Genomic DNA, 12,947 nt, shown 5'->3' with positions numbered 1-12,947 from the left:
TGCCAAGATCAGAGGTTCCAAGGCAAACTCTCAATTTTCTATATAATAGTTTAAAAGACTAATATGATCTTATAAAAAACGGAGGAAGGGGGGAGAGTGTGAGTGAATACAAATGCAGAACCAAATCTAGCATCTTAGTACCTAAAAAAACCTGGAACTATAAAATAAAATATAAAATATTAATAAGAGGATAAAAGTTGAGACGGGGCATTTGAGAGACAATGGAAGAAAAGGAAAATGAATGCAACTTCTAGCAGCTAGTTTCTTTGCCAGAATCCTTTTATGCTGATTCCTCTGGTTTTTCAAAGGAGCTGTGGGGACCTGCTGCAGAATAGGATAAGGGGCTTCCTCCTGCCTGAAGAGCAGAGGTTGCAAGTGATCAAGCAAACGCAGAGAGCAGGGCAGGGTGGAGAGCGCTCATTTGTGGTTTGCAGACTAGAACCCTCTAGCCTGATTTAAATACAGAGGGCTGTAGTTACGACTGTAATGAAAGAGCACCGTGAGGAAAATTTAGCAATTTAATACAGTACCGCCTCTTCTGGGCTACAGAGGGAGCAATACTCTTGTGGTTAAATGTGGAAGTCTACACACCTTGGAAAATACATGCATTTATATGTGTTTGGAGTGCTTCTGAGGTAATTAGAGTTCTGCTGTGTCCTGGTATATCCTGTACAGCTAGAAATGCTGTATAAAATGCATATGCAATGGCTCAATATGCATGCCATTATTTCTAAAATATAGAAATATAAGAGTTTAATGCTATGGTAATATAACCACTTCAGTGCATAAACCAGCATATGGTCAGAGCCAAGAATTAGCAAATGGGCCAAAAATCAGATAGATACACTTGTGTAACCTACCATTTGTCTTAAGAATGGCTTGAGTAAATCAAAACATTGTCACCTGCCTGCAAATGCTACAAAGGTTAGACACAGTGATTACAAGAATTACAGCTGTGTAGAACAGAAAAATCCCTAATTAAAGGTAGTGGGGAGGTTTGCTACAGCTGAAGAGGGAAAGAAAAGCCCATGTTTTCCTATTTGCTCAAGCTGCAGCATCTTTCCCCTTGTAAACCTAATACAAGCAGCAGATTGTGGCTGGAAACAACGATGATCCATAATCTGGGTGCTATTGCTGGGATGTAATAGGCAGAAGCATTTAAAAAAAAAGTAAACTTGAATGTATATACGTTATTGGCCAGTGTAGGATCAGGAAGGAACTGATTTAGGTCTGGGGTGGAATTTGCTCAATGAAAATAAATAGAATAAAATATACTGTGGAGTTCCTCTTAGTGAAAAATGCAGTAAGGCAGAGAAGTAACCTCTGAGAACAGCTGAGGAAGGTAAGGATGGCTGAAAGATACCACAAACACAGAAAAGGGATAGCAAAGTGGGTGGGATGGGGCCACCCAGAGGCTCTTACTCTGTTCTGTCTGTTGTAGCACAGAGAAATACATACTACAGATGTGCTATGGGACATCTCATTTTCCAAAACTGAACTGAGCTAAAGAAACATCACATGAGTAAGCAGAGGAGTGTCAAACCCTCTCTAGTAAAACCTCAGAATGTGGTGGGTTTTCAGCAACACTTTTCAAATGGCCAAATTGATAAAATCGTCCTGCCGGTGACCAGAATATTTAAGCTTGGCAATCCAAAACCCAGCCATAATGTGCTCATCATTGCCAGTCTAGGGACTACTGGACGAGCTACCAAATATTTTTCCTGCTGGAATACCTGTCTAGAGAAATTCAGTAGGAGAGGCAACTGGATGGCTAAAATGGTATCAAGCAAGATTTTCAAAAGCTGAGGAAGGTTTTCAGCACCCACATCTCTTTTGGCAACTATGAATATACAGTCCCCAAACCCTGGTAGCTTAGGTTCTTACTGGGGTTTGGTCAGGAGGTATTATTTGTCTCCGAGGGCAATGTCACCCTTGATATTTGGTGCCAAAATCAAGGGGTGCATGTAGAGGACAGGAGAGTTCAGCCTGCTTTTATAGGTGGATCTGTGCCATTTTGAGATGCCCAGAACAGTTCTGGTGGACATTGAAACACAAGAGGGAGAAAATTTATGGCAAATGAAGCATGACCTGACCAGAAATGTGTCATCTTAGAGGCAGAAAACAGTTTATCCAGATTTGAGGCACTCTGGCTTGTTTTGCTCTGGGCTGATGTCATCCCAGATCAAGCAATTGGCTGGTAGAGAAGATGTATATTTTGATGATGATCGTGTTAACAGGGAGCACTGACAATCTAAGGGAAAGGATATGCAATCCCAAGCATGAAATAGAAGGAGCCAGTTTGGATGAGCAGTCAGTCACACAGGCATTATCTATGCATGTTCTGCAGGGTCTGAGGGAGCTCCACTGCTGCCGAAAGGTTATGATCCCTCTTCTTAAACACTGCTCCTTTGTGGTGCTCTCTGCCCCCAGCGGAAGGAGATGGGCAGAGGTAGTGCCCGCAGGCACAGGCGAGTCAACTGGAGCAGCTGTGACAGCCCTTGCTTGGAGCCTGGCTCAGGGAAGGCTGGTCCAGCTGCAGAGACAGCCCTCTTGCCTCACCTCCCTAGCCAGGGATAAGCTATAGCAATCTAGATAAGCTCGTGAGTGAATTAATTGACCAGTCCAAATGAGAAAAGCAAGGTTAAATTATTTATAGTATATTAACACTCTTGGCATATGCAGGAAATGCTAACAAACTGCAGTAGGCAAAACCTTGAAATGACTGAGTGCTTATTGACGAGTGGAAGCCAGGGATCTGTTTTCAATAATCTGAGTGACAGCCAAGGGAATATTGAAAGGCTTTTTTAAAATTTATTTCCAGATTTATAACGCTCATTTCTCCGGTGCTGCATCATTTGTAAAGAAAGCATAACCACTCTGGGGCATTAGGACGCTTTTTCCCAGCACACTGTTAACAAAATTAAGGGGGCTGTCATTTCTTAGAGGCAGTGGGTGGTAGCAAGGGACCCAGGTGGAGCTTGTGAGTGAAATGCAGCCAGTAGTGTGGTGATATCCCTGCCAGTTTACCCATCCACGTCTGACTTGGCCAGGCAGTGACAACAGGATTGAAAAGTAGTAAAAAGGCGTGCTCCCTGTCAGAAAAAATGCAGTCTAATAACAGTCAAGAGGAAGATCTGACACAGAGAGACAGGAGATCTTAATGCTGTTTTACTGATTAGAGTAGTCCTTAAAATAGGGCATAAAAACATTGTGCATAATAACTCCAGAACATGAAATCTTTGTTCACCATGATCTCTCCTTTGCTGTGCATTCATTTAATTAAACTTCTGTTCTTGTCCAAACAGTTGATTGGGATGCTGCTGGCATGCTGTCTGTCCCGGTTTATTACTGCTAACCAGTATGAGATGGTGTAACAAGGTGAGCTTGCCCTGCTTTCCTTGTAGTGTGCTATGTACACCCCAGTATATTGTCATGTCTGTGCTGCTTCTATTGAAGACAGTGGGCAAGTGTTAGATGTCCATTGAGAATTAAGTCTTTGCTTTGGGATTTTCATCCCAATATTCTGTCTGGAGGGGAAAAAATGGGGGGAATGTACTATCATTTCAATTTTCTTCTTGAAAAGAGAAGGCAAAATACCTTCCCTGAATGCTGTTAGCAACCAAAGCAACCCACTTCTATCTTTTTTTTATCGCCCCTGCCCTCTAGTCTTTCAGAAATGTGAAGTCCAGAGCCTGTCTGAAGATCAGGAGCTGCAGAATTGGAGAAAGACTGAAACGAATGTTATAGCACACACTGTCTCTCGCACGCACGCACACCCACGCCCCCACAAGCAAGCACGTGCGCGCGCACACTCGCACCCCACCTCCCGAACTCTGTCCCATGCGTAGTGTACCATTCTGTGAAGTACCGCGGTGCCACTGAGAGCAGCCAAGTCCCCTCAGCCTCCGGACCCAGACCCCGTCCCTGCGGCTGGGTGTAGGATGGCGCTGTATGTATGTTCTTGGTCACACAGTAGTTGCATCGTAAGTTAACAAAGGTAATTCATTAACAGCATTGATCGGGCTGTGCATGTAGTGACTGGAGGGCGTAATTAGCCTTTCACCATGGTTAATAAGTGTCGCACACGTTCATATAAACCGGTATATGAAATATATATTCTTTTGGTTTTATCTTAATTTCTTGGTTTGTTTATTGCTTTACTAAGGTTTTCATCCTTTCCCCCTTCCCTGCGCCTGCCCCCCTCCCCCAAAAACAAAGGAATCAGTAACATAACATAAAGATACTTGAAAACTATGTTAAAATGTTGTGCTTGAAGGGAACTGTTATTCCTGATGTTCTTCTACATCTTTAAATCTTACTCAGTGTTGTATGCCTAGTGCGTATCCCAGTAGGCTTTGTCTAGTGCATTTTGCCTCTCAACCTGATCCTGTGTAATACTGTTATTAAGCTGTGTTGTTGCTTACTGTGAAGGCAGGAATTTTGCTTCCTTTATTTTTATTAGGTAGTTATGAACTAATTGAACTGTGCTGTACTGCGGCCTTCATACTTTTTTCCTGTTCTTCCTTTTTCTTTATTTTTGCATTGAGGTTGCAGCCACCAAATACATTGTTGAATCAAATAGAAATAAAACACACACACACACACACAAAATCACAAAAAACAGGCATATGAAATATTTTTGGGGGAAAGCAAAAGTTTAAAAACCTTTTTAAAAAATAGGACTTTTTTAATAATGCCTCTGTCTAGCATGCCAATGAGAATGCATTGATATTGTGAGTATTTGTGATATACGTATTAATAAATGGAACCATTACAGATTTCTAGCTGCTTCCTTTTCGTTCTTTATTCATAACAAAACTCTTTCAGGGAGGGAAGTGAACATGAAACACAAGTGCACAGCTTGGAGTGACATGTCTTTATGCATATTTTAACAACTAACTTGCTTGTGACAGAAAAATGTTACTACTTTGGGAAAAAAGAGAAAGAGCTGGAATTGTGTCAAATATTCTAGAAAAACCTTTCACAGCTGGTTTCACTACATGACAAATACATACTCTGAGATTTGCAATTTTTCTTCTTGTGACTGGTAACGATCTGTGGTGTTTAATTATCTCATCCTTAGCGCTGCACATCATTTTGTCATTAAGCATTTTTGTCTGATTTTGGTGAGGGTGGGGAGCAGAGGAATTTGGGGTTGAGAGGGGTGGGTAATAGCCATCTTTGCTGCATTTGTCGTATGAGTACGTTAAGTGTTTAAGATCTGATAGAAAGCCCATGAAAGGTTCAGCCTGGGAGTTTTGGACCATGCCTTTACACTGGCAATGTGGAAGAAGACTTGAGGAGGGAAGACCTGTAGCCTTCCAGCTGTGGAAGAACTGTGCAGCGCCTCTTTCCTCACAGCGTGTACAGCAGATGGAGTCCCAGCCCATCCTCCATCCATCTGTCCATCCGTCAGTGCCACCCACCCAGTTACTTCAATCGTCCACGTGGGGCAGGGTTGCCCTGCATGGTGCCTCCGGTGTCAGCTCCCAGTGAACCTCAGAGTGGTGCTGGCATGGTTGGTGTGCTCTCACCCACAACTAAAATGGCTTGCAGCTGCACAGACAAAAGCCAGTCAGCATATGCTGAGGCAGCGTGTCTTAAAAACCCCAGTGGCATCTTTGGCTTTAATCAGAGAGCACTTCCAGAGCAGGGAGGGGTGGGACCCTGGATGTTTTGCCAGGGGGAGATGGAAAATCCTTACTGTATATTGCTCTTCAAATGCAGGTAATGTTTTTTATAGATTTGATCCACCGCCAAACCAAAAAGTTACAATTTGGTGCTCAGTCTCTGCTTCTGTGTTTGATTGCAGCTTAGAGCCTCATGTTTAGCTCCTGTCACAGTTCACATTTTTCAGACCAGCTCTGAAATGTTCAGCCCCACTGTATGTGGTGTTCGGCAGGTTGTGTTTGTGTGGTGCCCAGGAACCAAAGCTCTGGCTGTGGTGGTCACCAGGCACACTGCGATGCTGTTCCACAGGTCTGCTTTGTTCCATGAAAAACACAAGCAACTCATAATTTCTTCATTACGTACATTTTCCCCTGTTACAAGTTGTTGACAATAGCAACAAAAAGGCTTAGTATTTTTGTGTGAGAGGGTCATTAAGTTATTACAGAGTGTTCAGTTCTGGGCCCATCACCTCAAGAAGGATGTTGAGGCTCTGGAGAGAGTCTAGAGAAGAGCAACGAAGCTGGTGAAGGGGCTGGAGTCTTATGAGGAACGGCTGAGGGAGCTGGGGTTGTTTAGCCTGGAGAAGAGGAGGCTGAGGGGAGACCTCATTGCTCTCTACAACTACCTGAAAGGAGGTTGTAGAGAGGAGGGTGCTGGCCTCTTCTCCCAAGTGACAGGGGACAGGACAAGAGGGAATGGCCTCAAGTTCTGCAAGGGGAGATTTAGGCTGGACATTAGGAAAAAATTTTTCACAGAAAGGCTCATTGGGTACTGGAACAGGCTGCCCAGGGAGGTGGTTGATTCACCATCCCTGGAGGTGTTTAAGGGATGGGTGGATGAGGTGCTGAGGACCATGGTTTAGTATTTGGTAGGGATGGTTGGACTCAATGATCCAATGGGTCTTTTCCAACCTGGTGATTCTATGATGTGCATTTTATGGAAGGATGCTGTTATGGTTAGGGATGTACTGACTTCTAGGTGAAGACCTGTTTTCCCAAGGTCTGAGCTGTTCCCTTACCACTGTAAATTAATAGCATGTTGTGAAGTTTGCAGCCCTTGTCCTATGGAGGCATGGAGGTAAATTAACTGAGTTTTTTTCCCTACCAAGCAAATGACTAACTCAGAGCAAGTCACAAAGTCACTCACAAAGGAATTGGTCCATGTCACTCCCCTTCACCTTCTTCCCCCAACACAGACTGTCCTAAGGATTCGACTAGAAGTTTGTAAATAAGAGAAGTGGAAGCTGATGCACAAGTTTAAATCTGCCCTCAATAAAGCATCTACCATGAGGAAGTGAGACGCCTTTAAATGTGGAGAATGCTGACACAAGAAAGCATAAATGGTGGGCAGTGTGTGTGTACTTTACTGGGGACAAAGCTGCTCAGCGCCAGTCACAGCACTCACATTTGCAGTTTCTTCTGAAGGCCTAAAAGCAGTCGCAGCCTATTGCTTGGTTGCTGGGGCTACACGATGCCCTTCTCCTGCAGGAAGTTCACGAGGGAATGTTTTTCCACACCAGAAAGAACTGGTCCACAAGCCGCCCCAGTTTCCCTCCCTTATTCATCCCTGGGCAGGTCTCCCCTCAGGAGCCACCAGCAACCTTCCGGAGTGGAAAAGCACCAGCTTCTCAGACTGCCTCTTTTTTTTTCCCCCCCTTTCCTTTTTCTTGAAAGAAAGAGTTGTTTGTGCCAAGAACTGCTTGTTTTGAAGATGCTGATGTTGGTTGACAGGTCAGCAGGCCCCCAAACTGCTCCAGTTTGCCCACCCCCATTCAGTAAAGCATGTGTTCAGCTTTAAGGCATAAGCGGTGAATTAAATCCATTCAGCAAAGCCCTTGAGTGTGTGCTCAATTGTTTCCCTCAGCCCAGCAGCACTCTTGCTTGTATGGGGTAGGTGTGTTAATCCGGCTCTCTACAGCTTCTGTGGAGAGGATCAGGCTGCTGAAGGACCCGCCAAGGGCTTCTCCAGAGAAATCCCCCTGGCTCAGGCTGAGGCCACACAGCAACTCCAGCAGGGAGGGCTGTGCTAGCTGGCACCGTGGCATCCCTTGCCCTGCACACAGCACTGATGGGCTCCCATGCCTCCTTCCTGGAGGGAGAAGCAATGCAGAAGAAAGGAAAAAAAAAGCAGAGCAGCTGAATATGGGTTTATTTCAGCTGGTTGTAGATGCAAGAGACTTTCTGGAGGTGCATGTGCCATGGGTTACCAGGTGGGCTTTGCCTCGAGGGCTGAGGTCCACACTCTGGCATTAACCGAATCAGTGGCAGAGGAGGGCTGGTTCTTGGCTGGCTCTGGCTGCCTAATCCCTTCCCAAGCAAACCGCATTCACTACAGTCACCAGACCCAAGCTGGGAAAAAGAAGGGTGGGCAGGTTTGGGAGCTGAAGCGGGTGATGGGATGACTGGACGAATCCCAGGAGGAGCAGGAGGAACAGGGCATAGCTGGGGGACAAGGAGAGTGGAAGATGGGGGCGGATTGTGGGAGGAGGGAGAAGGGGCATTAAGGATATCTTGTTTTCTCAATAAGCTGCTGGCTTGGTTTGGCTGCAAGGGGACCTTGGAGGACCCAATGCAGAGGTGAACGTAATTTTATCTTCTGTGACTCTGCCCCTTGACTTCAATGGCTCATTACCATTTAAGATCATTTTAAGATCAGCATATTAACTTGCTGCCAGCCAAGCCCCATGCATGATTTAGTTAATGCTGTAGAAAATAACTGGCATCCCACTGGAGGGGCAAGATTATTGGAATATCAGACTTCTACTAGGGCTGATTTAGAGCTGCTCTAGTATGAACCTGTATAATAAAATTAGAAATCTTGATGATTCAACATATAAATGACACTCCTACATTCTTGTAAATAAAAGTGTTTTGCTCACCAAATGTGTGAAAAATCTGGTCAACCTTCTGCAGGCTTCTTATACCAGCCTGGCCTAATTTTGAAGAAAAAAGCTGTTGCTTTTGCCTTTTGCTTGTCATTGCACCTGTTCCTGTTGCAGCTAGGAAGCATTTTATTCAAAGAGGGGTTCTTTTTTGCCCGATGTGATCAGAGATATTTGGTATATGTGAGCTCTTTAAAAGCAAAATGTGCCAAAGCAGCAACTCCGCAAGCTCTGGAGTCTTGTTCTGCTCTTCAATAACTGCAGTGTGACTATTTTTGTTATGTGCTGAAGCTTTCTATAGGAGACACCGAGTACTTATTCTAGATTGCAGTCCTTCCTTGTAATCAATAAATGTGTTGTATATATACACACAGCGTATAAATATACACACGCATATATAACGTCCCTGGAGCGCTATACAAGTGTAACTCATAATGTGACGTACATTCCCAATGCAGCTACTGAATCACCAGAATGCTATTTTTTATTCACTGTGCTCGTATAACACAGGATCTTGGCCAAGAGTTTCAGAAGCACTAGATTCTGGGCAACCCCCTAGAGGTATTTTTAAAATGCTTTAGCTTTCAGACAGTGCTGAGTGACCTACTCATTGGGAATCCAGCCCTTTCAAAACCTCTCAGGGCACTCAGAAGTGAAAAGTCATTTTTGAAAGTCCTATCTGTTCTTAAAATGGAGACTATTCATCCAGGTAAAAAAACGTGATTTTTTTTTTTTAAATTGCAGTTATTTCCAGAGGGGAAGTAAGGACAGCTTTCTAGCTTGCAGAAACTTGGAAGCCATGGTTGTGTGCTTTAACTACATGAGCAGAGAATCAGAAAACATGACTTGAGAAAAGAAGAACTGGATAGGTGGAGAGAAAAGAGCGAAAAAAAAGGCTAGCCAGGGAGGTGGTTGAGTCACCTTCCCCAGAGGTGTTTAAGGCACGGGTGGATGAGGTGCTAAGGGGCATGGTTTAGTGTTTGATAGGAATGGTTGGACTCGATGATCCGGTGGGCCTCTTCGAACCTGATTATTCTATGATTGTATGATTCTATGAAATACATAACTCTCCTATTTCCAGTCAAAAGGCTTTGGAACAGAACATGCATCAATTTGATGGTGTGTCCAATGTGATGATGCAGAGATCTCCAACTCGGAGCTGGGCAGGCTCAGCAGTTCAGGCTGGCAGCAGAGTGGTCTGCAATATGGTCTGGAGGGGGTTGTTGCTGCCAGGACACCCCTTCTGTCCTCCTGATGGTGAGAGCAGCTTTTTGTGGGAGCCTGCAGGCACTACCCTGCTAGAAACTACCGTGGTGCACGTGCAATGAAATTCATGGACAGCATCAATCTGTGGCACTACCTGAGCTGTATAGAAGCAGTCTGATGCTGGTAAGTTTCCTGCTCTGGCTCCCACGGGCTTATCATGCATCTGTGGGATTTATCTTTAATGTCATGTTTGCAAGTTATTACTTGCTCAAAACAGCTTATTTTGATTATTCCGTATCCTCAGCCCTGCACTGGATCATCGAGTCCAACCATTCCTATCAATCACTAAACCATGCCCCTCAGCGCCTCATCCACCTGTCCCTTAAACACCTCCAGGGCTGGTGACTCAACCACCTCCCTGGGCAGCCTGTTCCAATGCCCAATGACCCTTTCCATGAAATTTATTTTCCTCATATTCAGCCTGAGCCTCCCCTGGTGGAGCTTGAGGCCATTCCCTCTCATCCTGTCCCCTGTCGCTTGGGAGAAGAGGCCAGCACCCTCCTCTACACAACCTCCTTTCAGGTAGTTGTAGAGAGCAATGAGGTCTCCCCTCAGCCTCCTCTTCTCCAATCCTCTTCTCCAATCCTCTTCTCCTTCTTGCAGTCCTGGTACCTGCAGGGCTGGGGATGGCTCCTCGCTGCAGGGCAGGGAGGGTTTAGCCCCATGGGGAACGTGCCTGAGCGTCGTGCACTGGCTCCCTGTGCCGCGCTGACCCTGACAGCCTGCCGAAATCAATGCCAGGCCTCGGTGGGGGGATACGGAAACCAGACTTCTGCCTGCTGTGTGGAAGCATGAGGCAGCTTCAAGTAGGACATTGGGAAACCCCTGGGTGGCACCACAGCGACCTTGAGCACTGAGCATAGCCTGGCATAGTCTGCCGGTCTTTGTAATGGAGGAGGTTTCTTCCCGGTGCGTATCCAGATAACATAGGTGCTCCCTATTTGTTTGGACTATCTATTTTAAGTGCTACAGTGTGAAAGGGAAATCAAAAAGCCAATCAAAATCACCTCTATGAGACCCATTCAATAAAAATGTTATTGGCAATTAGCACAGTTTTTTTATAAAAAAGTAATTAGCCCTCCTGCCCTGAGAATTAATGAAGGCTTTTCATTACACCCCAGGGGGTAGTCAACCCAATAATAATCCACTTCAGATAAATGTTGTTCTAAAACAACACTGTTAGACAATGCAGGCAGAAGGACGGTCACAAACAGGAGGCAACCCTACTCTGGTGAACACTGGAGCGGGTTGCTTTGAAATGGAAAGCCATTAATAATTTCTTGGATTAGTGCAATATGGTAACTTCTTACTCATTAAGGAGATGAAGCAATGCATAGAAAAAGATCAGTGCCTCATTTATCCCTGGGCGCAAAGCTCAGGCAGCAAGTGGAGATGCACTTATGCTGGCTACCATCTTTTGCTGAACAAGTCTGCAGAGCTTGACAGGGTGGAAGATGACTTGGCTGCACGGTTGTCTGGACACGGCAATTTTGCTGCCTAAGAGGTGTTTGGCAGATGAGTGGCAGAGGGCTGTGCATCCCCGCTGCCTCCTCTTCTCTGTTCCTCATTGCTCCTATTTGAGCATTGGCATTTTCAGTAAGATATGCATTGGTGCAAATGCAAAAACTGCATAGACTTCTCAGCTCAGGGCCTGTCCTGCTTTGACAGCACACCCGTGGCCATCACAGTTGCCTGTTTCTTCTGAGGGTGGTAAGGTATGGCAAAGGCAGATACTCCCTGTCAGAGGAAAGCCCTCAAAAAGTGAACAGATGAATGACAATTTCCCTTCCCCTGCCCTGGGGGCATCCTTGCCACTACCTGGGGCAGTGCTGCTCTCCAGCTCATGTGTCCCACATAGCTCCAGCTCAGCTTAGGTCCAGTGGGGACCCAGGCTGATGCTGCTGACTTGGAGGGTGAGGGGCGGGGGCTGCTGGCACAGCTTCCTGCTGACAAGCTGTAGAAGCTTCCCCATTACATTTACAATCCTGAGGATTCAAGTGAAGAGCTGAATCCTCACCTCCAAACTGTGCTGCCAAATTAGGAAGAAGTGGGCATAATAATGGGGAGATAGACCCCCAGGGCTTTCCCGTGGAAAGGTGATAGGCGATGGGAGGTCTAATTAAGCAGCAGCAAATTTACATGTTGCAGGTAAGTTCTTCCTTGGCCATTTCTCCACCTGCCATCTCGTGCTTATTTGCTATGGAGCCCATTCCCACCTCAAAGCCTGCAGCCTCTCCTCCTTTCCAATCCTCCCCGCGCACTTCTGGAGCAGAGACCTTCCACAACATGGTAGGGACAAAGACTCCTGGGACATGGTGCTGCAAGTCCCGAGGGTGACATGTGAGCAGTGGAGACACACAGGAGTTATAGGGTGAGTATGCTTTGGTTTCAATAGGAGATGTGACCCTGTACATAGGTGCACTTAATGAAGTGGCAGGTGCTCATAAACCCTCCCTCCAAATTACCTACCCTGCAAAACTCCCATTAATATAGCACTTAATGAACCTATCCCAGGTAGACACAGCAGTTGTAAAGCCTTGGTGGCTATTACCTAAAAGCTGCCCCACACCAGGCCCTGGAGCAGGTCTGTCAGCCCTTGGCAGCCAACAGGGTAGTCATGGTCCTTCCCAGAATGCAGCCACCACTGTGGAGTAGCTTGTCCAGAACCTCCTCTTCCCCTTGGCTCCCCATCTGGACAGGTTTGCTGGGTTTCCGAAGGAAGCCATGTATGGCAGCAACTCAAGTGCACAGTCTAACAGGATAAGAAGATGGAGAGCTTTGCTCTTTTTTTGCATTCTGTCCTGAGTCTTTTGATAGCTTCCTTCAATTGTATGCAATGTGCCTAAGTTTTCCTTTTAGAAAAGGATGTAGTGAGGTAGTGTGGGAGATGCATAGAAATGCAGGTTGCTCTTGGGCTACTGGAGTAAGGTGCTGAGCTCCTTCCAGCTACAGAAGTGCAGTCTACCTCAAAAAAAAGGAAAAAACCCAACAAAAAAAAAAAACAAATTAGAGTGACTTCTGCTGCTGTTTTTCCTTTCATTATTTCCTAGTGGATCAACTGATGCTTGTTTAAATAATGGCAAGTGTGGGTCTCTTTGGATAACTGAGATGATTAATAACATCTCTTTTC

General features: G+C 45.5%; 1 protein-coding gene across 1 annotated transcript in view; it reads left to right on the top strand.

The window, feature by feature from the left end:
- Window positions 1-4,781, top strand: part of TSPAN7 (tetraspanin 7) — a 91,163-nt gene extending 86,382 nt beyond the window's left edge. Inside the window, exons 7-8 of the mRNA XM_069873210.1 lie at window positions 3,306-3,378; window positions 3,667-4,781. Of these exons, the coding sequence (XP_069729311.1) occupies window positions 3,306-3,374 (69 nt within the window). The 3' untranslated portion in view covers window positions 3,375-3,378; window positions 3,667-4,781. The remainder of the gene's footprint in view (window positions 1-3,305; window positions 3,379-3,666) is intronic.
- Window positions 4,782-12,947: the final 8,166 nt, after the last annotated feature.

Source organism: Phaenicophaeus curvirostris, chromosome 1, assembly GCF_032191515.1.
Source record: "Phaenicophaeus curvirostris isolate KB17595 chromosome 1, BPBGC_Pcur_1.0, whole genome shotgun sequence".
Classification (NCBI taxonomy): domain Eukaryota; kingdom Metazoa; phylum Chordata; class Aves; order Cuculiformes; family Cuculidae; genus Phaenicophaeus; species Phaenicophaeus curvirostris.
The sequence above is the reverse complement of the archived record's forward strand: the minus strand, read 5'-3'. Positions and strand labels throughout refer to the sequence as shown.